The sequence below is a fragment of the Bombus terrestris genome, chromosome 3 (assembly GCF_910591885.1).
Source record: "Bombus terrestris chromosome 3, iyBomTerr1.2, whole genome shotgun sequence".
Taxonomy (NCBI): domain Eukaryota; kingdom Metazoa; phylum Arthropoda; class Insecta; order Hymenoptera; family Apidae; genus Bombus; species Bombus terrestris.
In genome coordinates, this window is record NC_063271.1 from 7,318,731 (window position 1) to 7,346,617 (window position 27,887).

The following is a 27,887-nucleotide window of genomic DNA, read 5'->3' on the forward strand; positions in this document are numbered from 1 at the left end:
GAGGATTTCATCTTGAACGTTGCTCTCGATCCCACCAGAATTCTTCGCTTTCCCTTGAACCGCGAACTCGAGAATATCGTATTCAGTAAGGCGACGAATCTAATGAACGGGAATTAAATCTGTTCCGACAGCTTCCTTTGCCTGGATGAAAGAATAAGTACGAGAGATAAATTATGTCAGATAATGCACAGTGACTGGCAGAAAAGTCATATCTACTTACGTGTATGAATTCTAAGTAAAATTTATATTAAACATTTCTTTTTTTGCCTATTACACACTTTTTTTTATTTTCTATTCTACGATATCTGTCACACGTTTACTCGTCTCGTCGATTAGAATTCAGTTTTATAAAATTACAGCATTTCTTCTTCAAATTTTCTTCAGGGCTTTCGATATTTGCGATGCTCGGTGCGTGGTGGCTGTGCAGCTACAGCTAACAATATCTTGTATATCAGTATCTTTTATAATCTTATACAGTGGCTGTGAAAAGGTATTTATATGCGTTAGGTTGTCCCAAAAGTTTCTTTAGTTTTATAAGGAAATATAATGTTATTATTATTGAATTCTGTATGAATAAAATAAAATGGATTCTATTACTACAAAATAGATCATACATAATTCAATACAATAATATGATAGAAAAAATGTACATTTATTATTTCCTCACAAAACGAAAGAAACTTTTATGCCAACCTAATGCTAATACTTACGTATCTCTATCTTTTCCAATTTTTTTTCACTTTCAACTAGTGTCAATAGTTCGTAGTCATACGATAGTACTATCAAGTGACGCGAAATTTATCTGTCCATCTGCATAGTGGGTGGTTTTCGACCAGTGACTTTAAATGATTTTCCACTTTCTTCATATTTTTCCTTAGATTCCGCTTCGCTTAAAAAGATTCACATGTATCGATATGAAAATTATTGGAAGATATTCTAGCAACTTGCAAGAGTATTCAAGAATTTTTGAGCACACTTTTTAAAACACGAGAACGTAAACAGATATTGCATGATCCTAAACGATCCAGCGTGTAAATGTCGGTAAGGCTTTTGCAGACAGAGGACAATTAATATGTTTTCAATTAATATAATTGATTAACACGCTGGGATAAACACAATAGTAGAAATAATACAGAAATACTTTTTGTAGCCACTGTAAGTAGCTGTTGGGTACAGTATTGTTCAAAAGTAGACAGACGCTCGATTACTTTTGGCAAAATGTACTTTACTCGCAAGATTATGCGTAAATGGACTGCAAAATTTCATAACAGTTAAACGTAAAACGGACAATAGCCTACGTTTTGTAAAATGGTTTATCGAAATTAGGAGATAAAGAATTTCAGATAAGTAAGAGTGTAAAAAAGAAGAGAAAGATGGTTTTAATATTAATTTTAAAAATATTAAAAGGGACTGATTTTCTGATTTTCTGATTTTCTGATTTTCTTATCCGTTGATAAATTGTTGTTTGAATAATTGCTTCTTGGAATAAAAATTATTTCTTTCCATTTTATTTGCGTTTTACACGACGAGATGAATGGCAACGAACGAGATGCAAAATGAGAGATGCTTCGCATCGAGGCATTACGCGTGGGCGATAGATTAGTATGACTCTTCAGAAAGAAATTACATTACGCTTAACGACGATCGTTATTCTTTCCTGGAATGATTTTATTTCCTCTTAATAAGGCGATGTCGTCTCACGTTTTCTACGAAAAACAAAAAAATTCCATTCTTTGCCTTAGTTTTCATTATATGCTATCGCACAATAAATCATATCCCTTTGTTCACGGATGTGGAAATTTAATTAAAACCGATTCCTGGAAACGAATATGCGTTTTCCATTGGAACAAAACCCTATATTCCGTTAGAAACTTCCAGGAATTCAAGAGCTTTGTAATTTTCTGTTTGACGATGTCGGATCTACATTCAACCTAAGCTCTCTCGATTTCTACGAAAATGATAATACGCAGATTTCCAGGATGCTGTTGAAAGAACAGAATGCACGAGTATAAACTGAATGCTTTCATTTAGGTAGTGCAATTACGTTAATTGGTTACGGCTGTAAACCCGCTGGTATAAACTATATAGTTTAAGCGATTTAGTAGATACTTGATCTCGCGTTTCCCTGTTTCCAGCGAAATTTTAGTATTATAAACGGAATGCGGATGTTTGTGCGTTTGAGAGAAATGTGGGTGTGTATAAACGTCCAGGTTGTACACTCTTGTTCACGAGTATCGAAAAATATGCCGATCGTTAAAATTGTTGGCTTCCTGCAAAATAATCAAAATAATTGGAAACCAATCGGAGGATACTTAAAAATTAAAGTAAAATAAAAAGAAAATTAAGGTATAATTGATAAAAGAATATTGTACAGAGATCGTACGAAGGAATTTAAATAAAAGTTGTGTACAATTTTCTAATGTTAGGTGTCCACGAGAAAATTCCCATTCTATTGGGTTTTCCCAAAAATTTCTTTCCTTTTATAAGGAAGTGACAGATGCACATCATTTTTTGTTTTACATTATGATCCATTTTGTTCTATTAGTAGAAAACGGATCATACAAAATTCAATAAAATAATATAAAAGAAAAAATGTTGTGCATCTATTATTTTCCTATAAAACAGACAGAGACTTTTGGAACAACCTAATATGTTTCTCATTGACATCCTTGGGAATTAAGTAGAGGATAATGGAAAAATGGAAATCGATAAAAAGTATTTATTACTATATCGAGAGTTTTAATGAGTTTTTTTTTTAGAAAAGTTTGTTACTTTATATAATTTATTGGTAGTGTATTGCTATAACAATTTTTCTAAAATTTACAATTTAAATTACATTGGTTCGTTGAACGATCGAGTAATAACTTAGCAGTGTTTTAAATCTCATTCTCGTAGATTTGATTGTATTTGTAATTATTATAATTATGAGCATCGTATTCTTAAGAACATCCCCTTTTTATATTATCAATTGTTCTTTGATTTATCGACAGTAGAACGAGAACATCATTATTATTTTCTTATTTCTGAGCTTCGTATTATCGATATCGTCGTAATTTTATTCACTTATTAATCAATATTCATCGTAATATTATTATGAAACACATAAGGAATGAAACTCCATGTACACATTTATAAAATGAAAACAGCATTTTCATTGGTAATGCGACAAATCTTATGTATCGTGTTGTTGTGTAATATTACAGTGTATGTTACAATGTACGTATAAACGCGTTAATGGAACCAATTATTCTCATCGGCGACTAAAATGATTCACGATCGTGTGTTACTTCGTCTGCAATGTCAGGACGGATACATGATAATTGTTAATGTAATTTGTAATACTATAGCTAGAAACAGATCGATCCCTCTTATCGTCAGATCGTTCGCAGCACCGGTACCGATATTGCAAAACGATTTCTCGCAGCAAGTGGTGCAAGCGGAGAGTTTTGTTCGTTCACCGACCACTATACATCCGGAGTCGCATTTGTTAGTACACTTTCTTTCCACCGACCAAGTTTGTGGACTAGACATTGAATCTTCGGTGCTGGTAGTGTAAGAAAACCGCTTTACCTGAAGAGAAAGAAGCAAACGTGAAAGGAATATTTGCAGATTTTAAACTTTCACGATGTTCGTTATATGACATGTCCTAGCGGATCGCAAGAGACACTCGTACGCTAAAATATAGTATTTCTTTTAATTTTGTCCGAGTACGAGCTCATTTTGGGCAGCATTAAACCACGAACTTGATAGTATCGAGCGAAAAGAGAAAAAAGAAGACTGAAAAGAAAAGATGAGAAAGAATTCTACATGTACGTAGAATGATTCTTGATACTAAAATTAAATTAATATTTGCAACAATTCCTTGTTTCACTCTGTATGACATTTCACATTGGAACTTGTAACGAACACGAGTGAGTGTGAACGTAACATATTTTTAGTCGAGGGAATATCAATTTTCCAGAATATCTCGCATCATTTCCAGAGAATACGGTTCGTTCGTTGTTAATTCGGTCGGTTAATATCGATTACGGATTTCGTAAAATTTTTTCCGTGTATGTGCAAACTGTACAATTATGTCATATCCAATATCACTGTTGATTACCAATAAATAAGATGAACAAATAAAAAATTGCATTTGCATATTCCCTCAAATGTGCACACCATGTACATATGTTCCTATAAAGCGGATTCAATTTCAATAAAGTACGTAATTATTATGAAACTGAATTGATCAACTATATTAAACATTTCCAAACACTAATATCGCGTTATTAACGAAATGAAACAGCCTTCTCTCGCTCTCGTGTTGACGATAACTAATATCGCTTTTAGCTAGCTGTTTGCTATATTCTGTTTGCTTTAAAAGCACGCGATCAAAGCAAAATATCAAATATCTGCTGAAACACGTGCGTGACCTGTGTATAATCAACAAGCGTTCAAATCGCTGTCATCATTTGTCATTACCATACAGGTCCTTTTGTCACCAGTGCACTTGTGCCCGAAAGTGGTGAAGTTTCCGGTCAGATTGGCGCATCTCTCTCCATCTTCCATTGTATCACACTGATGACACCATAAATCGTTTGCTCGTTCCGACGCTGCGTGAGTTCGATGTTCCGTAGTTAACAGTTGGCCTGATCATCGGACACAATCAACCGACAAATACGTATTAATTAATAGAAATCGTGATTTATCCTAGATTTCTAAAGATTATTAAAATCGACGTAGGAATCGGACGTAAGACGTTGGGCAAATCGTTGTCTACTTTTTAATGCTTCGCATCTTTCTCTCTTTTATTTCTTAGAAATTACTTCCTTCTACTTCTTCCTTTCTTTCATTTTTCAAACAAATGTGTCGTGCTTTCATTAACGTCAGATTTTTGTACATTTTTGTAAAAATAAATAGATATTAGTTTTGACATTTAACAGACATATCGGCGATATGCGTAGGATGAAATTTCGTCGCGTTCGTCGACAAGATTGCTAGGAAGATTGCGGAAAGGGATATCATCGAGGAAATCGTCTAATAAGGTGAAACATCGGTTTAGGTTTCTTATTTACAACGGAATTCTTCGGATGTTTAGCTTTTCCGTCGAATAGCGTCGAAATTTTCCTGCTGTTCTTGCGATACGTCCGACGGTAAGACTTGGCAAGCAAAATATCGTAAACGTATCTGGAAATTACGAAAAATTTATTTCCATTTATTTCAATTAAACGTATTCCGAGAGCAGCAAACGTATTCCTTATCCATTGACAGGTAATCAACGAAATCATACACGGGTACTTAAAAATACCTAACAGTTATGAAAGATATTTCCAAGTTCGGAAAAACGCTTCCACGCAAGTTTGACCAATCGTACCAATCCTCTAGAGTTTCAGCTTCTTAACAGATTGGATCATCTCCGAAGACTAAACAGACGGTATACGACTACGTTTGCATCTATACGACAATTGGATCTACGCAAGACTGCAGATTCGATATCCACGAAATATTCTATGTATATTTCATGAAGTTAAAAATTATACTGTTTTATTTCACATCTGGTTCCAATAGAATAAGATGGATTAAACGTAATTCAATAAAATAATTTAAAACAAAAAATGTTGTGCATCTATTATTTCCTTATAAGACAAAAGACACTTTTGGGACGATCTAATGTTAAAAATTCTCTGTGAAAGTTGATCGTAATATTCTTCTTATCTAAAGAAAAGAGAAAATAGAAATAGATGTATTCAGTATGAATTATTTATTTTATACATAGGAAACATAGGCAAGACGGTAAATGAAAAAGGTAGCCTCGAAATGAGAATTCATCGCGAAGCTTATCACGGAAGAAAAGTGAATTAAATGCATCGTGTACGATGATCGTTGTTTACACGATTCGTAACACAAATGGCTAACACCTACGAGTGAAGGCTTCAACAGGTGCACTTTCCTCTATATGCAGTTTATATGTAGAGGAAGATCTTCGCTATAAATAGACGAAACATCGTTCCTTCAGACATCTAGTGAAAACTCCCTCAACGAAACACGCTCCTAAAACGCAACTTGCTCGTAAAACAAATAGGGCCATGTAACTGAAAGGAACCTCGAGAAAGAAAGAGAAAAATGGGAAGAAACAGAAACTTCCATTTTCCATTACAGAAACGCTCTTTGTTGAAAGAAAAATTCCTCAAATTAAAAATTCTCAAAGACGAAATACCGCCATTGTCTATCCTGGCAAATTATCTTCCGTCTTAACCAGTTACCTACTCTTGACGAGTATACTCGTAACGCGTAAAAAGCAGTTTTCGCTGTTTAAACTGCAATTTCAGCGAAAACTAAAATATATTCGTAAATTTGAAGACGTTTCGACCATTTGGAAGCCAGGACCAGGTAAAACGAACAAATGAAGAGATATAAATAATTATTATGAAAAAGCTATAATACAGCGTGAACAAAGTAGTTGTTCTGTCCTTTCTAACGCATTTTAGTCGCATTAGTCGCAACGGCTAACTGGTCAATACATTGTCGAGTCGATCAACTTTGGTATTCCGATCGTATCGACGTGAAAATCGGCGTGACGAATAAGGCGCAAGAATCGTTTTCTTCTCTCGCAAATACCGAAGATGGACAACGCGTATCGGCGAATTTCTAATTTCAGAAAAATGTAATTTGATTCATGGCGAAACGTGTGAGAAACGCGTCGAATTAAAGAGGCGAAGGTTTAAGCAACCCGACAAAACGAGTGAAATGCGAGGCTTACCATTGATGCTTACGACCATGGAGATAGACGCGACGATCAGGAAGCACGTGACAGCGGTACATGTATCGGCCATGTTGATAACGTCTAGCGCGTCACATTCGAAAATAAATTCGGCTGTTTAAATTGCGATCGGCTGATGTCCTTGGCGCATTGATCGCATGCTGGAGTATGGCGGCGAGCGCGTTGCAACGCAAAACGAGCGGATTTGGGTACAATAGACAGCCATATTGAGAATAGCCGGAGTCTGCGCTGGATGGGTACAGCTGCTCCAGAAACCTCGGAGCCCGGGGAAAATCAATATCCACGGCAGCCGGAAGGTCCTGTTCGTTCAGCGGGAACGTTTGACGTCAAAGTTTCTGCGCATTCGCATCACATCCAGGAAAAAGAAAATTCACTGTTACTGAATCAATGATTTGTCGACACCGCAACTAAAATTCAACTTACAATGCCTCGAAAGCTAAAATAGTCCGACATTCGCCGTAAAAACATCTTTCGTTTCGTACGTTCATTCGAACGAAATAACTCGTCTGCAACTGTGGACCGAACCATTTGAATTTTGCTCGACGAGTTAGAGGAAATCTTCGAAATGTGTTATTTAAATCTTCGAAATGTGTTATTTAAATCTTCGTTACAGGTCCAGCTAGAAAAGTTGTAAAAAGCTACCTTTACTTTCTTCTTCGCTATTCCGACTAATTGTACTTCTTTCAACATTTCTTTACACGTCATTGTTAATTGTTAATCTGTTTATCTTATTAATTTTTCTAATTCTAATTCTAATTTTTCTAATTGTTAATCTTTCCAATTCTTCTAACTCGTAAAAAAAAAAAAAAGAAAAAAGGAAAGAAACAAATTGTTTGACTCAATTTTTGAAAAGTTATTCTGTTTTCTGCACCAACGCCTCCTATAGCCCGTTACACGAGACTTTTCGGGATTTTGTTCGTTTTGTAACGAAACACGACTATCCCGATCACATTGGTAGAATTTGAGATCATCCTGAAAGTGCAAATGTAAAAGACAGAAAATAGTTGTGGCGAATATTTTGGGGGAAAAATAGTACATAGTATAGATAGGTATTTTGAGCGTACAATAAATATCAAAAATTATTCCATTGAATATCGAGACGTATCGGTACAACAGATAATTGACTGTTTAATTAATTTCGTGAAATTAATTTCCTCCACGAGATACACCATAAAGAGCTATCTTCAACATGTTATAGACGCTAAATACTGTCTCATTGAACATTGAGATGCATCGATGTGATGGATAATTGACTGTTTAATCACTTTTAGAATCTCTGCGAAATATACACTCGCACTAAATATCTTGTTACTTAAAATACAATATAATATGTAATACATATATATTAATAATAATATATGTAATACATATATATTAATAATAATATAGTAATAATATTGTAATACAATATAATATATAATATGTAATATAATATGTAACATACACGTACACACGCGATATATTTATAAAGAAGCACGTATCAGAGTTGGAATAATTTCGTGAGCAACAGTAGACGGTAAATGTAATTTGCAAATGACCTCTTTATCAAATATCGATAAACGCGATCGATATGGAAGGGATCAGTGCTTATGCTGGCCAAATATTCCGTCATCATTCAAACATCCATCGAAACTAATCCCAGTACATACCATTCGAATAATCGAGCAGCTTCGTTATCGCGTATGATACAGTGCATTTATTTGATTGCAATGATATCTCAACGATTATTAACAGATACCAAGATGTCTCGACAGTTGCAAAAATCTTTTATAAATAAATTACACGTGGCTCGCGAAGCTGTTTCAACGTTGCTGGAAACTTTTTGCGTATATGATATACGAAGCATTTCAAAATGATCATTGCAGCACTGTAGCGAGACACGCCTAGCTTGATCGTATCGGTGAAATTTCAAACGGATTTGGAAGTGTGCATAGAAGTTATATTTATCAGGGACACGTACTTTCCAAAAATCATCAAACTATTCGAACAGTCAATTATTATTTAGTATGTTAATAAGCCACGATGTAATACTCTTAAAGAGTTAGAAAGAATAAATTTTCGGAAAATGGAACAATTTGACTTTCAAATGGCTCGTACGTGATGTAATCATCTGTTTGATGAACTTTTAATTGCTATCGTAGATAGGATCGTAAAATACTACGAATGTTACAGACATTGTCGTGATTTTCCTATAAAGTAACACACGACGCGTAGTCCGTTTGATGTTCGATTTGCTTGGCTCTTGTAATCCAATTTCAATAAAATTGTACAAAATGCACGTGATACGAAAAAAAATATAAAATATACAAAATACTCTTTACTTCTCTTATTTTTTTCTTTTCAATCATATTCTCAAAAATATGAATTTGCATCAAAATCTACAGTCTAATTAGAATATTAGAAAGAATATTCAGACAGACGATATATATAAAAGAGATACAAATTACGACGATGAGAGAACTCGCAAGATATTTGTATCTGTGAAATTGCAACTGTTGCGTTGATAAATATCTACGTCGATTAAATTTTTGATACACTTCGGATTCTCATCGGAAAACCAGTAATAACATATTTCCATTTCGTAACATATTTCTGATATACAGAGGATGCTCTCACGAAAATATACACCCACTTTAATTAAATGGTATCGTGAAATTGCTGCATCGTATTATTACAATTTTTATACAAATCTTCCTTTCCTTCAATTTTGTGTACATTTCGGATGTATTCCTTTCTTTTAATCCTATTAATGGATCGATAGATTTAATTTTATAAAATTGATTTTTTGAATATTTATACATTCCATATCTTTTTAAGCACCACGCCACACGATTCTTTCGGTAGAAATAACTGCGTAAAATTACATTTTCTCTGTACCTGGGAGCTTTTGCGCGGTGAATTTTATACGATCGAAGCCCCTTTTTCGAGTGGCGAGGGTGCTTCGGCATGGGAAAGTGCCCCTCCATTATCGTTTTAGCTGGCTGTTTCCATTTGTATAAAGTCGTCGTTATTATCGTCTTTATCACAACGAAACCATCCCATTACATCAGTGTATTTAAGGTTTCCCCACAGTTACCCTATCATTCGAGCAATCCACGTGCTTTACATAATTCTCAATATCACGTTTCCATTTTCTAACATCCGTGACTGTAGCTTTTCCAACGTCACGTACTCTTGATGAATCCTATCGCCGATTCTTACACCACCTCCCACGTTTTTAATTAAATTGTATTTTCTTTCTGTACGATTGGAACGTTGTTAGTTTTATATCAAATTCTCTATCGGAATTCTATTCTATCGAACAGAGAAAAGAATGTGTAGATTTTTTAAAAAGAAACTTATCCGTCACTGAGAAATGTTAGGTTCGACTGATAAAACGTACAGACACCAGAGTATTCGTGGGAGCAGTCGAACATCAACGATTCTACGATCTCGGCATATTCCACCTCAAACGCGATTCCGTAAAATTCAAACTAATCGTCCAGCGAGCTGTTCCATGTTTTCCAAACTGAACAGATCGTGAGCATCGGCCAGCGATATGGGAAATGAAGATAATTTCCAATTGTTCGTAACATCTGACGATCATTCGACTTAAAACATAGTTCTCGCGGTTGCGGCAAACAAGTTACGCAGGCAATTTGTCAGCTGTCGAACGAGAGAGCTGGCTGGTTGTACTGCGTTGAAGCAGAGCGATTCGAAGAACGGCAAAGACGCGAAAGGGAAGCGTTCGCCGAGAATACGTCCGTTTCGTCTTTCTCGTTAGACGATGGAAATGAATTGGCGATTTCACCATTAATACTACAAAGGAAGTTAACGCTGTAACTGGCGCGAGTTTCGCGTGAAACGTAGCCTTTGACGAGGTGAAAGCCGGTTTGTTTGCGCGTCTCGCCGAATAAATCCAATAACTAAAATTGTCTGGCGAAATTGTTTTACACGAGCCGTGTTCTCGTGTAACGCTAGCGGCTATTTAATCAAATTTGTCGGTCGCGTTTCTCGTTGGCCGTTCGATCGACCAACGTGTAATTAAAATGATAATCTTAATAGATTCTCATGGACAAAGCTAGCGAGGCTGGCAGTTGGCGAAGCGAGCTAAGCAAATAGCGAATTATATCGCGTGTTATAACTGGATCGTGGAAGTTTGCGCATATTTTTACACTGATAGATTAACCCTGCTGCTGATCCTCTAATATTTCTCGTTCGATCTCATCTATTACAAATAACAGATACGTAAGACAACATAGAAAAATATATAAGTAAATAGTATCGCGAATAATTACGAATAATTGCATTCATTTTCGTTAAAGGTAAATTATATTGTATTTACGTGCCAAGGATAGAACTGAAATTGCCGCTGATATTGATTTATTCTTGTTAAATTTCAATGTCAGAATAAAAAAGTTTAGCAGTTAGCCGTTGCGACCTCTTTGAAAAGCGTGTACCTAAAAGTGTGTCGCGAACAGTAAGCGATGGCGAGTATACTCGTCGAACACGAAGTACGGGTGGCTGTTATAATATAGAATTAAGTTGTTACGAAACGACTGTTTTATTTTTCAATTTAGTACTGACGGGGCTCGTCGTAACGTAAAATACTGTCATCTCTTCGTGACGAGTATACTTGTGGAAAACAGCCAATTGGTTAAACCAGGACCAGATCACGATACCGTTTAAAGATGAAATTTGTAGAATGGTTAGAGTTAGAGAATATCGGAACTTTGTATTATTATAACGTTTACTATCGCTGCGCTCTCGATATTAACCCTTAACTGCTGCTCTGGGACTCCCAGACGATATAAACATCCGCGTAACTTGGCTCTCGAGCAACGCGTGATGTCAAGTGTCTTGGTAATTTTCAATTAAGTCGCCCCTTGTGACTATAACTTATAACTTCTGATCCTTGTTCCGTATAGGAGTAATTGAGAACGTACAACTTTCCTTTCGCTTTGTTTCGTCTTGTCCATTATGGATGAAAATGCGATTATAGTTACGAAACGAATCATTCTTCGTTGATCGCGATACAATGGAAATGTTTACAGCGAACGTTCCCGAGTGCTTCGAATAAAGAAAGAACGATGCAATACGATACTCTTTGACTCATAAATAACTTTCCTTTGAGACCAATCCGTGGATCAATTTTCTGGCTCCGCAGACGCAATGTTACACGTAATCCTAGGAATCGTGAAGTTTTCAGTCTTTTCTAATATTATTTTTCAACTTGAAATTCAATCTATTGGACGTAGGAATATTTTTACTGTAAACTATTAGAAAAATATCCATCGTATAATCGACGAGCATCGCGAGAGTAATATCCAGACTTTAAATTCTAAAGGCTCGTTACCGTACAACTGTAGTAGGCAACGTCGTTGCTCTAAACACGTACGTAATTTTGTTCACATTATATAACCGATAATTATTTTCTTTTTATTATTTCCTTTTATTCGAATATCCTTCAGCTTTCGCTTTACCACCGTACATCATCCCTACGTCATGCACCGATACTATTTTTCTTTTACACTGTGACACTTACTTCTCTGCTTGACCATGCGATCCTGATCATCATGCAAATGGTCTAAGACTGTTGTCGTAATACTCTACGGAATAACTAAAATTGCTGTATCGTTCTAACACGTTATAGATTTTATTAAAGAGGAACGTTTACCCGATAGAAGACTCAGATTCATGAAATAAGACACGGGTTTTCCCTGACGCCACTTTACGATATAAATAATTAAACTTTTTCTCCCTCGTATATGGAAAGCTTAAAACATTTTTCCTGTATTATCTATGCCAAATCTCCTGTCAATTTCGTTACTAAAATAAATGTTACAATAATCGCCTGCACTCGACTATACGTTTCTTTAATTAAAAATTTATCAAAGCGAAGTCTTCGATTCTTTAAATTCTGCAAAATTTGATGAAACGCGCAATGACTCGAAACTTCTGACGAGTAATGTACGCGAAAGACTCTGTATACTCGTTAGGTCGTTCCTCAAACGAGAAACAGATCGAACTGTTCGCGTTCGAGTCAAACGTAAAGAGAAAAGATTAAATTTCCTAACTTTCCGTCGATAGGATCTTCATCGACGTTTATGACAGTTGACTTCTCTTAATTAGCGAAGCTTCAAGCTTTCGATATTTCCAAGTTTCAATAATTCTCATTCTCCGTTCGCCTTTCAATGACCGTTATTATCGTGAGCGTATGTCAATAATCTAAGCGAACGATGCTCTTTTGAACCTTCCTTTCCTCTTCCATTCGTCTTCTTTTTCAGAACGGAATAATGGCTAGATCTACTTTACTCGTTGCGCTGATTTAACGAATGCGTGTTTATTTTCTCTTTATTCTTCGTCTGCTTCTGCCCTCGCATCTGTTGAACATCGATTCGATTGCTGAACTCGACTGTGTGATTCTCCTATCAGGAACGACATTTGCGTCGGAATATACATGTTACGGTCGTTCTTTAAAATTCTTCTAAATTAAAAGTTCCTTAAAACTCTCCTAGCTGCAAAGTTCTTCTCCTGAAAGAGTCGCGGTAAACGTGGATATCTGACGTTACGCGTTCGTTAACGAGCATCTCTTATGTCAAATATTACAAAGCAACGATTTACCCAAAATATAGAAATATCTTCCGAAATAGCGGACTCGTTAGATTATTAGATCGCGGATGTTCGTACATTTGTGGGAATTATAAAAATGCAAAAGTCCATGAAACGTTTAGGAAACGTAGACGATGAAATAAATCTTATCTATATATATCTTGAATATGTTTGTGTATGAATATCTTATGATTTGTGTGTATGAATATCTATATCTTTGTGTATGAATATGAATATCTTTGTGTATTTGCTACGATATAATAATTAAAAAGAAGAAGAAACTTTCAATCATGAGAAAGATGGAATATAATGAAATATATTTAGACATTGAATAAAAATTTTTATTTTCACTTCGGAAGATGGAACGAACACGAAATATGCAGCAAATGTTGCGAATATTTCAAAATGAAGGAAATGCGCAAATATAAATATTTGCAAGTTAATTGCACTTAATATGAACATCTGACTTTAAAAGCTTCCCAAAAAGAGAAACATGCTTTTCCTTTTAATTGCTTTCGAGAAATTAATAAGTCCTTTCTGTGTCGTTTTATAAATTCTTTTAACATCGATATTACGTTTTTTCCTAATATTAAATTCTAACAATTTCTTACAATTTTTCAGCTGAAAGTTGTATTAAAATAATTTTGGCAACCGCTGAAAATTGTTGAAATTGTTGCACCAAGAGCGTAATTTCTGGGAAAAAAGGGTCGATGAGAACTCAAATCCTTCCGGGACTGTTTTACTCGCTCTATTAAACAAACATGTTTAATGATAAAACATGCAAATAGTAATATTTTTTACGTTCATTATTTAACACGACTCTCAGAAAAATTTTATAGGCTGTCAAACGTAACAATCACCTGCATTCGAACAACATGCTTTCATTTTTAAGGAAATATTTCATTTATTATTTGCGTTATTACTTTAATAAACGTTTGCTATACCGTTAACGTTCATATCTATAAATCAACGTTTACTTACAGCTTTACCCTTACATAACGTCAATCTTCGAAAGAATTACGGATTTTTATTATACAATATATTAATCTTAGTTATTATAACGTTAAGTTATTAGCAAAATTACAAGATTGAAGTTACCAGAAGAAAAAAAAGCGAGGTGTTCGTTTCCTCTTTTACAAATATAGAAGAGGAATGTTGCTTAAGAATGATTAAAACGTAAAATGAAATTCTAATTAAATAAACGCCGTATTACCATTTTTCTACTATAGTTTCGAGTAAATTCCGCGTACTAATCGTATTTCTCTACGGCACAATAATAACATTCTGTTAATCAACCTTTGAAATGTCACCGCAAATGTTCCATGTGCAACGTGACGTGCATTCCGTGATAATTTTCTTAAACTATATGAAGTTAACGTTTATAACATTCTATAAAGTAATAAGCAAACTAAATGAATAGCCTTCATCACGCTGTATATCCTGTTTGCATATTTAATATTAATATCAAAGCTTCCATGCAAAAAGATGTTTTGATATTTTGCAAGCGTATTTTATTACCGAGTGCATAATAATTCATTAACAATCCCCACGATTTATCATCACAGTACGAAAGTACGTTCAATAATTTACATCCTGTTTTTAAGCAGCCTGTTGTAGCTATACTTTGTTTTCACGTATTTCAAGTAAACATATCATCGATAAATACGCCAGTACAAACGCTATTATATCGATGCAAACGTTAAAACATTTTCATCATGATGAAATGTATTTTGTACATCAATTTTAGCGAATTTAATTAATGTATGACGAATGTTAAGCATTTACTTTGATTCGTTGAGTTTTAAGAATGAAATTAATTAAAATATCCTTCAATCAAGGTAGATGTAATTTTAACAGAAAATTCCATTAAATTTCTATAAGTATTTCTAATGGTTACTCTTACGCCTATAGATAAAAATTAAAAAGCAAACTATCCTATAAAAATTAACAGATAAGATTATTTTTTTCCTGTTAATTTCTATGCCATAATTGCCTCTTCGATTTATTCGTCTCGTACACAATTTTAACGTAATATTTGTAACAACAGACAGAGATACTTAGTTAGATTTAACACGATTCTTTTTTTCGCTTTTGTTAAAAAATTATTCGCAGACCGCAGCTCCTCCTTCGATAAATTTTAATTCTCATTACGTGTACGTACATAAAACGTAGCGAGTACGAAACAATTACAGAATAACGTGATCTTCGATGAGATGCGATGTTTTAATAAGTTCTGATAATAGATGCATCATTAAATATATAATTGGAAATGGTTGTTAATCGCGAGCATTAAATAATAATGTAATTTGAACATAAATTAAATTCGATATATTTATACCAAATATATTAAAGACGTTTTAACATCGACATATTCAACATTTACTACTATTTTCCAGGCAAAATATCTTCTTGTCGTTACGTATTTGAAACCTCCATAATATCTGAATTTATTTTAGCGGACACAGCAGTATGTAAAAGTTACATTAATAAATAATAAAAAAAAAAAAAAAAACAACAAATCGCGAGTATCTTCATTAACTTACAAGATACGTATTATTAAATATGCAAAGAACAATTCTAAACAATTTTGCAGAAATAACATTCCAAACAAATATAATACTTATTAATTGATATATTAAATTCGTCGGATGCAATTTTTTAATCGCACATGAAACAAACGTATATTTCTCATTTCGTTGAATTGTTTTCTACATTTAAATTATTCCTGGATAGATAAGAATTATACGAAACTCACGAAATAAGGAAATAAGCAAAATAAAAAGGAAAAAAGAAGAAAAAAGAGAAGAAACTGGTAGATTTCACTTATCGTTAAACTTATATTCTTAAACCAAGTTAAACTTAGTTCGCCATCTTCGTGATATTACGCAATTCAACAAACTGTCAGATGCAAATACAACGTTAACATAGAATTATAACGATAAAAGTTATATTCGAAGTTATGGTAATCTCTTTTGCTATGAGTCATCATTATGCAACTGTAACTTATACCATTAACAAATCTGTATTTTCAGCCACGTTTCTAACTATAATCGTACATTCCATGTACATAAGTAATGTCCACATTGAGGAACGTATAACGCGTAGTTAATAAATTTGAAACCACATCGTTCGCGTGTAGTCCACGTGAACTATATTTGAATTGTGTTAAAATGGCAATTTGTAAATTTTATACGTCATATCGAAGGGATTAAGGATATTGAAGGAGAATACATAAATATTCGAATCGCGTACATAAGTCTTAATATTATAATAATAAATAATAAGTCATAAATAAGTCATAAATAAATCATAAATTTTCATAATCTTAGTACGTTATTGATCTACGATATAGTAAAAGTTCTATACAATAAGTAATAAGCTTTATACAATAACTCGTGGTTGATAACTCCGCGTTAAATACAATTTATGGCAACAAAATTTTATCCTATTCTAACAGTTCGTGGAAATAAAAATCGACGGACTTATGTAACTTCCAGTTGGCGAACAAATTAACGCAAGTTTCCAACGAATGAAACGCGAATAATGAAATTACACGAATACCGAGGAACGAACTTTAAAATTCCTCGTATCGATCGAATCGACTCTTATTCATTGAATTTTCCAGGATCGCTAAAATAGGCTAAATCTCACGGACCAAGGAATTTCCGACGATATGAAGGAATTAAGTAACGTTGTCGGAGAAGAGTGCGCGAATGTAATACAATACCTTGGAAAAGTAAAACGTTTCTTTTAATAATGTAAATGGGCTAAAAAATATTGCGGCAGAAGCGAGCAATTACTGATTCTACGTGAAAAACCGAGTGGAAAATGTGGAATAAAATTTGTAAAAATTTCAGTACACCGGTTAAATCCTCAATTTCGATCCTCGGATGAAAAAAAATTAATTGTAATAAATCATACCAGGTGTTTTTCCTATCTTTCTTATTTTTCACGTAGAATCACAGTCTGTATTTCTATTCGATCTATTGGCCAAAATCTATAAAATTCACGTGGCGATCAACGTATCGATGCATTCTGTCAATTAAAAAAAGAAGATATAGCTTAACGTAGAATAATCTTTTTTATTGCGATAGTGACGGAAATTTCATTATCGAGATTAATCGTGACCTTGTTGAAAGTGTGATCGGCGCTATAACGAAAGAGTAGTTAGGCGAGCGGAATCACGGCGTGGAATGGAAAAGCGTGAGAAAGTAGTTTCATAATGTAATCAATAATCGAGGAATCGAAATTCTGTCGTATTTTACAGCGAGGATAAGAACTACTCAAGCGACAATCGAATGTCACTTAAGCACTCTGGAGATGGAATCAATTAGTACTTGAGTGGCGTTAATTCTTGCGCGAAGATCAATTCTCGCAAACTATTCGAAAAATAAGGATTAAAAGGTTTTTACATAGGGAAGCGTAGGATTGAAGCTTAGGATTTAATTTTGACGCGAATAAATGAAAGTTTAAGAATCAAGATTTAATTGAAATAAAAGTAGGATCGTTAAATTAAAAAACGTGAATAATTCTCAATTTTTGTCGTATATAAAGTATAGACACAAGTTTTTCAAATAATAAAATATTTAACCAACGTTAAATATTTAACTATAACGTGAAAGTAATATAAATGTAAATGCATATCGAACATTCTGAATTATAACACCAATTAATCGCATGCTAATTAATATTTATGAATCATAAGCGAAACACGATGGAAAATCGAAATTCGATATATATATTTCGAACCGTAAAGATCAATAGAATGAACATGAGTTGGTGTACACTAGTTTTTTATTAAATGAAAAATAATAGATACGAATAGTAATAATAATAGAATATTTCTTAATTAACTTTTTCATTAATAGATATTATGTTTACATATATACAAATAAATATAATTTTCTACAAATAATATATATGTTATCAATTTAGGATATGAGTATAAAATTTCTCACCATGTCACAAATTTTCCCGAACGTTATTTTTCGCATTTGAACTTGCAGTTGGATACTACGACTATATTTCTTATATCTGTTTACAAGTTTAATAAAACTATTTTACGCTATGGCTTCGCTTGTTACTTACGGCTTCTTCAAACCAAGCGATTAAGAGATGGAAAAAAGCTGAAATTACGTGATATAATATGCGCGTATACTTCGTGTGCCTGACATTGCGAGCATCACACTACTTACAAAGGAGATTTTATCTTGTATAAATCATACTTTTACTTTGGCAGCATAATAAATTTTATCCGATTACTTGAAAGCTGTTTGTATTCCGAGTTATTAAGCATCGTTATAACAACGAATGGTGTTGATAATTCTCTAATTTATTTAAATTTCCAAATTAACATAAAGTGTTACGTAATCATTTTATAAATGTCTTAAAATGTTATGAAAATTATTTTCATATTATTTCAAATTATTTTATATTAAATCTTCCCTTAGAGAACGTGGGCAGATGAATATTAAACTTTGATGGAACGCATCTAATGATTGAATATTACATATCTATGAAATTAATCTAAATGATTAAATATCAGATATCTATGATATTCATCAAACGATTGAATATCAAATAATATTATGAAATTCATCTAAATGATTAAATATCAGATATCTATGGTATTCATCAAACGATTGAATATCAAATAATATAAAATAAATATAAAATAACAGTTAGCAACATTTCGATATTATGGATTAATTGAATTAACTTTTAAATCGAAACACAAACGTGTTAACTACAACCTGCGGATTAAAGCGATTACAACTTTTTCCTTTTTTTTACTTTTTTTTTTTGGTAGGAAAACTTCAACCAATACTTTTGTGTAAGCCTGTGAGGTAAGCCTCGACTTCTAAACTAACTTCGTAAGCTATAGAACTAAAAGAACATAATCGTAATGTGATACGAATAGTCGGAAGAAATTTAACATTTATTTAAAAATTATATATGTGTATTTAAAAACCACTATATTACAAAGTTTTTAACTATATTTTTATGAATCTGTATAATTTTTTAGAATTTTAAAAGGATACATATATATATGCAAGCTCCCTAGATTTCATGTAAGATAGGGATTCTTTTTGTTTCGCGGGTAGCACGACAGGCTGTGTTTCACGGACAGACCGATCTTCCCTTGTTTTACGGACGACCATTTTAAGAAGCACGTTTCTTCCGAACGAACGGACAGAGAGTTACATTAGAGACAAACAAGGTTACGGAATAGTTATTTAAGATTTTAAAGACTGAAGAAGAAAGATCGGTAGCTCAGGACGTTGAAAATCGATTCTCAATTTTCAGGTAAACATTGTACTAAAGACTTGTTATTTCCCGTTTATATAATTATTGTTATTTATTGTTATAAACGCATATTAATTGTCGTTTATTTTTGTATTTTATTATTTACTTCATAATAAAAACTCGATTTTCAGACTACAGAATCGATCCCTGAATTATCACCAAATTACGATCTTACAAATCGATTTTCACTACGTCATGCCGTTAGAAGTGAAGCTACGTATCGCCATGAAGGAGAACGCAAGGGGGAGAAAATAGAATGCATAAGAATCCATAAGAAAACCAGAAGATGAAGTATGTGATGTCTTTCCTCCAGAATATCAAGCAAGAGATCATCGTCCGTGGTTATTCAGTTTATCGATAGTGAAGAAAGCCGCAAACAGCTTAACCAAGGTAAGCCATTACAGAAACATTGCACTCACGATGGATGACGCAACGGCAGCGTCATACATCGGTACAAGTTTAAACTTCGTGTTTTGAGATATTTACTTAGAAGAATCGGAGATCATCCCCACAAGGAAAATAAAGACCGAAATCGACAAGCCCAATCTTCAAATAGAAACATTATTAGAGATCTTCCAGAAACAAAACATGCATGAGAGAGAAGGCACAGAGTTTGTCATAAAACAATTTGATGGAACGCAAAAAGCCACAGATTGGAGTATGAAATATTCATATTTCACATACACATCCCTTCCATACTCTAATATGAGTATGAAACCGAATACGAAAAATACAAAATCCAAACTGATGAAAAAAGGATCAAGAATTTGAAGAAATATTTGGGAAAAACAGCATCAGAATGGTACCAAGCAAATCTGCTGAAAGATGAAGAATACAACTGGGAAAATTGGAAGGTGGCAGTTCAAAAAGCTTCTGGCAATAAAGGTTGGTCTGCGGTACGATACACTTATAACTTTAAATACATTTCAGGTTCATTCACTGAATATGCCATAAAACAGGAATGATTAATATTGGAAGTAAGGAGGAAGACTTCTGAAGAGACAGGGATAAATCTAATTGTTATTGGATTACCCATACACATTCAAGATAAAATCGATAAAGAAACAGTACAATCAACAAATGGCTTAATCGGATTCTTGGGGCAATATCAGAGGAAGGGAAGAAAAACACAAGGGAGTAACGCAAGATTGGACAGAAAGCCAGAGCCACCACCCAAGAAACGACCTTGTATGATTTATGAAACACTGAATTTCCCAGGTCGATTTCACCCAATAACAACTCACTAAAGAAATACATGAACATACTCATTGATCATTTTTCAAGGGCTGTTTTTATGTTTTTATGTCCACATCAAAAACACAACACACAGAAGATATCATAAAACTTATAGACTCGACAGGAGAAACTGATTCCATAAAAATTATCCTTGCAGACCGATACCCAGTAATGACATCCAAAGAAATTCAAGAGTATAGGAGGAAAAGGAACATTAAATTAATTTTCACCTCGACAGACTGCCCATCCTCCAATGGACTGAACAAAAGGGTAAATCAAACATTAGTAAACAGGATCAGATGTCATTCAGACAAAAATAAGAGAAACTGGACAAAAATCACAGAAGAAAGCATAGAAGAAAACAATAACACCAGACACAGTGTAACGGGGTTTGCCCCAAATCATTTACTGAATGGAAAAATGATTGAAATCATCCCTAAGGAAATAATGGTGAATAAGATAAACCTAAAAAGAGACAGAGAAGAAGCATTCAAAAACTCAACAAGAAATTTCAAAATCAACAAACAAAAATACAATAAAAAAAGAAGAGAACACGAATTTAAAATCGGTGATATGGTCTTCACCCATAATGGAAAAAAAATGAATAGAAATAAGCTGGAAGAAATTAGGAAAGGACCTTTCATAATTCTAAGAAGGATTTCAAACTCCATATATGAAGTGGATAATGGTAATCGGGGATCTGAAGGGAATCTGTTCCACTCCCCATTCGAGGGGCGGTGTAAACTCCCTAGAGTTCATGTAGGATAGGGATTCTTTTTGTTTTACGAGTAGCACGACAGGCTGTGTTTCACGGACAGACCTTCTTTTGTTTTATGGACGATCATTTTAAGAAGCAAATTTTTCGCGAACAGACTGACAGAGAGTTACATTAGAGACAGACAAAGTTACAGAATAGTTATTTAAAACTTTAAAGACTGAAGAAGAAAGATCAGTAGCTCAGGACGTTGAAAATCGATTCTCGATTTTCAGGTAAACATTGTACTGAAGACTTCTTATTTCCCGTTTATATAATTATTGTTATTTATTGTTATAGACGCATATTAATTGTTGTTTATTTTTGTATTTTATTATTTACTCCATAATAAAAACTCAATTTTCAGACTACAGAATAGATCCCTGAATTATCCCCCGATTACTATCTTACATATATGTACATATTTGTATATTTATATATATATATATATAAATACACACACATATATATGTATATATATAAATACATATATATATATAGAGAGAGAGAGAATGTTACAAGGAAGTAATCTAAAACTTTGTAAATTTGTAGTACATGTTTAATGAGAGAAGTATAAAATATCTGATAAGCGTAGATCCAAAAATTAATCCTATTTATTTGATATACTGTACTTTTTATTCAACATTTAAATCGAACGTTTAAATCGAACCCTCGATAGAATAGATAGAATAAACGTGTCCAATAAAATAATCTCCTCCATCATCTGATTTAAATTCAACGAATTTTTCTTTATGAATACACATAGAGAGAAATCTACCTATTGTGGACACACGTACAAATCAATAAATAATGCATGTCGTGGAATATCGGCTACAGAAGGAATAAATAGAGAATTATGTATTATCCACAGATGGCAGTTATACAGTGACTACGAAAGGTATTTAAATAATATGAATATAAATACATGTATCATGTATTAAACTTGGTATTATTTAATGGTACTTTCATACGATTATAAGGATTTGATTTGAAATATAAAAGCTGATAGGAAAACGGTTCATTGGAAAATATGGACACGCGCAAATATTTTCTCGTGCCCGCAGTATATTAAAACAGAAAGTCAAATGAAATATTTCTTATCAATGGCGAAGGATATTTTTCTCTTCTTCTTGACCCAGCAATTGGATTTCATCAATATTATATAACGTTGATTAAAATTTCCTTTTCTCTCGAGTGAGTACTATAAAATCACAAAATGACATAGATCTTTTCTTTGCAACTTGCTGAATATAAAATTGCGTCCTTTTACAGGCAACCATGTATATTCCAAGCGTGATGAAGGGATTAGATCATCGTATCGTATTATGCTTATGCTTACTTCCAACCCCAAAGGCAGACTTTCTATGTGCTTGTCTCTTTGCTTCGAGGACCAGCGAACTCTTCACTCTATATGACAGAAACAGCCTAGAATCCAGGGGGAAATTTGAAAGTCAATCAAGGAAGGAACTGCAAGATGGACAGAGCAAGGTCTCGTAGAAATGTAAAGTCATCTACAGGCGGAAATCTGTTCAAGACAGTCGCGGTAATGTTTCGACGTTATATTTCATACGTTAAGCCAGCTATTATTTAAATATGTTCTTTGAAATTAAGTAAAATCAAAGTAGCTGAAAAAGTACAGCTGATAAAATTACGTTCAAAACGTGAATGAACAATAATTTTTACTTTCGTTACGCTGTTGTTATCGATTATTCATTATTTCTTATGGCAACAAATGGGAACGTGCTTAATTTACGATAAAAACGAGAAACAATACGTAAAATATTTTTCACGATAAATTATTTTCATATTGTTTGAAATAATTTTACGCTTCCGCGATATAAGTAGCGAATGTAATTGAACAAGAATCATTTTTGATAAATGTAACAGATATATACCGTATATATATGCAAAATATATTGTAACGTGTTAATTCATAACACGTACGTAGGTATGTTTAAATATTTCATTCATGTTTTTATTCCATTGAATTGCAAGTTATATAAAATCATTTCATTAATAGTATAGTTCAATGATATAAGAATTGCGAATTAAGAATATTGTTTATTAGTGATATAAATAATTAAATTAGTAATAATGTATACTTAACACGTTCTTGTATTTTGTTATTAAGGTAGAGTTAAATGGTTAAAGAATTAAAATTATTTAGCTCTTCTTTCAAAATTATTTCAATCTCAATCTCATGTTTTAGAAGGGAAAACTATAATTTTTGTTCTTAAAACATATCATCCCCTAATAGTCTGCGTTCGAATCATGATTGTTCTAAAAACCACTATGATTGTGTTATTGAAACAACGTCATCAACTAGTTTCTTAAAGTACGTAGATGCTATTGAAACAAACTACGTACATGCATAGTAAGTTTATATGAATATTAAACATAAGAAACTTGGTTTGACTTGATTTGGCTGAAATCAGCTTGTCGAAGTGCATCATAGAAATAAGTCACGTCGATCAAAGTTGTAGCACAATATCTATTAGACTGTCATTAAAGTCATCCTTGGTACATTAATAGATGGTATCATACAGTTAAACGACATGTCATAATATTCTTTCATCTAAACCATAGTAGCAACAGACTGTTTCCTACAGACTAGAGGTATTTCATGGGACGATCATATAAATTCTGAAATACAATAATGTATAATACACATACGTACATACATGAACCAAGTCTGTAAGCATAATCTATAGACTATAATAAATACATGAAACATTTTGAATTCTGTATTAGATTTGAAGAAATCTCGAATAAATCAAAAGATATTAAATACTACAAAACTGTGAGCATTATTAAGGATTAGGATGTGATTTTTTGAAAGATATAAATATAATTTATGAATAGTTTCAAAGATGAAGGTGAAAGAAATCTGTAACAAGAATTAGTCCCTTAAGGAAACGTTAATTACTTTGTTACTGTAGAAACACTTGTGGATTCTTCGTTATAAAACTAACAATTATCTTTTATCTAAAGGATATGTTATAATACAAAGATTCTTAAAATTATTCAATGGAATATCCTATTGATATTAATGCTGATTACCTACTTTTTAACCTATCATTTACAAAGAACAGTTTATTTATCGAAGCTATAAACTTTTTTGTCCACTTCTGAGCTTTCATCGACGATTTATGACGTACATGGTGCAATAATGCCTAATGCGATTCTCTTTAATATCCCATATTTCATACATTCTCGTACCGATTACACAAATTGTTTGAATTCAAGAAACATGAGATCACTATACCGGTATAAATTTGTTATTTACTTGATCTGAAATATCCTTTCAAGTTTGAAGTGAAATTGAAATTCTTTCAAATAATCTTTGACTTAAAGATGTTATTTATAGTTTCGCGTTTATCGATATTGATTCCCTAAATTTAACTGATTTTATATGTATATTTATTTTACGATTTAAGCATTACATGTTAGTTTAAGTATCATTTACATACCAGCTACTTGAAATCCATTTAATTTCATGTAACTTAACTAATTACAGAACAAGGTTTAACTTTTACGTTAACTAAGCTCAAAATGTCCATGAAGCATGACTTGTTTCTGGAAAGTCATTTAACTATTTTAACTAACGAAATGTATAACGAAAATTATCGATTTTCAGAACTTTATAATATAATGGAATCGTTTTACCAATATGCGGACAAACAACACAGTTTTCGTCTATGAATACGAAATAAAAAATTTAAATAAAAATTATATTAATCCTTTCGATACGAGTTGTTTTTAACATCGATGGTACGTATAAAGCAGTAAAGCATGTGCGTGACCTGAATACATTTCCGGTCTTTTTATAACGATTGTGAACAAATAATGTACAAATAACCTTCAAAACTATAACGTATGTTTCCAGATAAAGAAAATAATCACAGACTTCGCTGGATGCATAAGCATTCATAGACAACATCAATGGAATTTTTTCTGATGAATATGTACTTCTCCTGTAGGAAAGTATGAGATGACTCGTTTGTTTGTAAGAAATGTTCAAGAGCAGTTATGAAATCATTTACGGATTTCACTACGTTTTACATATTCGAAACTTTCCATCTTTGCATTTCTTTTCTGTCTCCCCTTTCTCATGAATACTTGAATACATGATTTTTTCAAATGTAATAAAAAAAAAAAAAAAAAAAAAAAAATGCTAATTCGTATATTACAAAACTTCACAAAAATAATCGTAAGAATCTGTTCTATTTTTCCTCGTATATTTCCTTGTTTGGAAAAAGGAATAATTTATGACTTGTAATTTGTAAAATTACGCTAATAATATCAGTTTACTTGTACAAGATGGCCACCATACACATATTTGTCACATTAGAAAATATAGACCTAACCAAACAGGAATATTACACATTACAAGTTAACGTACATATATATGTAGTATCTATTTACAAGTATCGCAGATTACCTCTTGAAAAGTAAGAAAACATAAAGACTAAAGTAAAGTTGTAAATCTAAACTACAGTTCAAATTATACAAGACATGTAAAGCTTCTCTTGAAACGTTAGGTGCGTACTTCGATATACAATATAAAGAAACATAGCCCGCGAAAAAAGTTATATAGTACATACCATACAGATCCCTCGCCATAACTTTGTCAATATGCGCAACGAAGTCGGTAATTTTCGCGCCATCACTCAAACACCGTTTCTTTCGCTTTGGATAATTGAATCAAATCCAGATCGTCCATGTTTACAGCGAAGCAACATGTGATACCGCCAAAAGTGCTTTCCACCCCCTCGCATAACTGACATCGGCCGTCCGTGGAATCAACGGAAGGATTTTGAACGTTGGAGAATGCGTAACGCTGATTGGCTATTGAGCTCCGGGGGTCGATCGTAGAAGGGGACGCCGGGTCGCAACGAGCCTCACAGTTCGACTGTGCCACCACTTCGACTGTGAACGCGATAGGAATTGGATCGTCTATTCTACAAAGCTCCTTTATCTTTTGCAACAATTACATTCGAATGTCTTTTCAAGCGCTAACGACATAATCGACGTTTGGTAAGCGATTAGTAACTGCGAATTCGTAGAATTCGTGGATAATTCTCGAGCTGTTTCGTGCGTACGCGATTTTAAGTGGCACGCAAACAGGTGCACCTATTCGCGTAACGCAAGAAATGTATCACGAAGGTTGTTGCAGGTAATATCCATCAACAGAGGGGACAATTCAGATGCACAATCCATGCCTATGACTGTGCAGTAGGGAGGGCATATTCTTCTCCACCTCTTGTCTGGCGCCACTATTGTCTCCGAAGGCCAAGCTGTAAATCTTCGTTGCTTATACCGTTTTCTTGGTGAGTGTTAATTTTTTACTTATTCGATGGTATAATAATAACGTTATTACGAGGTAAAAATTTTTGGATGTGTGAGTTCTTGATTGAAGAGACGCTATTATTATTAAAAGTTTGAATATCATGCCACTAGCGAGGGAAACATAACACAGAATGATTCTTTCATTTGCTTACATTCGATTTGTTAATTTTACTCCTATTCTCCTTTTTAATTCGTAATTTAATTGTGAAGACATAAGCTATGGAGCAATTTTTGTTACTTTTAGCATCGTTGCTTTATTTGTTAAGACTATTGAGCAATACGATCGTTTGTATTTTTTATCTTGGACTAAAGAGAGAAATATTAGAAATTAGGATTTCCAGTAGTTTCTATCCTATGTGATGATGTATGTTTTATAAGGAAATAATGGATGCACAACATTTTTCGTTTTATATTATTTTATCGAATTACGTATGATCCATTTTGTTCTGTCAAAATAGGTTTCATGTTGTATAAAGATGCATCGTTGTAAAAGACGTGTCTGTAAAAGAAAAACACAACCTAATATATTGATGACCGTTAGGTCTATCGAAGTTTTCTGATCCTTTCGGTTTGTTGGCATTTCCGCTTTATTGTCTTTGTTGTCTGTATGTCGGCGATGATTTTCGCGGTGTTATAATTGAAACCAAAGAAGCCTCTGGAAAGAGGATCGTTATGCCGAGGCCTAATTGTATCTCTCGCAGGACTAAGGAAACTAAACACTAGAGAGAAGATGTAAAGTTTTGTTTGAAGTGAGATCCACTTCAACGGTATTAATAACTTTAGAATAAGAAGAAGGAAATTAATCGGTGTGCAAATTCTAACGGAATATAGTTACATTAAAATATGTCGATGTGACTTTAATTTTGAAGGAGGAAAGAAACGAAAATT

The 27,887-nt window shown here is 33.2% G+C and overlaps 1 protein-coding gene and 3 long non-coding RNA genes across 5 annotated transcripts; 3 read left to right on the forward strand and 1 right to left on the reverse strand.

The window, feature by feature from the left end:
• Nucleotides 1-688: 688 nt before the first annotated feature.
• On the forward strand, nt 689-1,347 carry LOC125384807. Its single transcript, XR_007223593.1, has 2 exons — nt 689-1,041; nt 1,151-1,347. It is a non-coding gene; the product is annotated as an uncharacterized LOC125384807 (long non-coding RNA).
• Nucleotides 1,348-2,764: 1,417 nt separating this feature from the next.
• LOC125384804 lies at nt 2,765-26,394 on the reverse strand. Of its 2 annotated transcripts, none has more exons than XM_048404747.1 (3): nt 26,255-26,394; nt 4,465-4,631; nt 2,765-3,570 (listed from the first exon to the last, which is right to left on the reverse strand). In XM_048404747.1, the coding sequence occupies exons 1-3, from the start codon at nt 26,271-26,273 to the stop codon at nt 3,301-3,303; spliced, it is 456 nt and encodes a 151-aa protein (XP_048260704.1). In that variant the 5' UTR covers nt 26,274-26,394; the 3' UTR covers nt 2,765-3,300. The 2 variants fall into 2 exon arrangements, with proteins under 2 accessions (XP_048260704.1, XP_048260703.1); XM_048404746.1 differs by lacking the exon at nt 26,255-26,394 and adding an exon at nt 6,743-7,010.
• Nucleotides 20,187-21,109, forward strand: LOC125384806. Its single transcript, XR_007223592.1, has 3 exons — nt 20,187-20,514; nt 20,591-20,878; nt 21,054-21,109. It is a non-coding gene; the product is annotated as an uncharacterized LOC125384806 (long non-coding RNA).
• Nucleotides 22,786-26,051, forward strand: LOC125384805. Its single transcript, XR_007223591.1, has 4 exons — nt 22,786-22,844; nt 22,923-23,193; nt 25,288-25,421; nt 25,537-26,051. It is a non-coding gene; the product is annotated as an uncharacterized LOC125384805 (long non-coding RNA).
• Nucleotides 26,395-27,887: the final 1,493 nt, after the last annotated feature.

Coding starts and splice junctions, on each gene's coding strand:
- LOC125384804 (XM_048404746.1), bottom strand. CDS start 6,815: ATGGCCGATACATGTACCGCTGTCACGTGCTTCCTGATCGTCGCGTCT. Junction 4,632..6,742: donor CATGGTCGTAAGCATCAATG/GTAAGCCTCGCA, acceptor TCCGATGATCAG/GCCAACTGTTAACTACGGAA. Junction 3,571..4,464: donor GTGACAAAAGGACCTGTATG/GTAATGACAAAT, acceptor CTTTCTCTTCAG/GTAAAGCGGTTTTCTTACAC.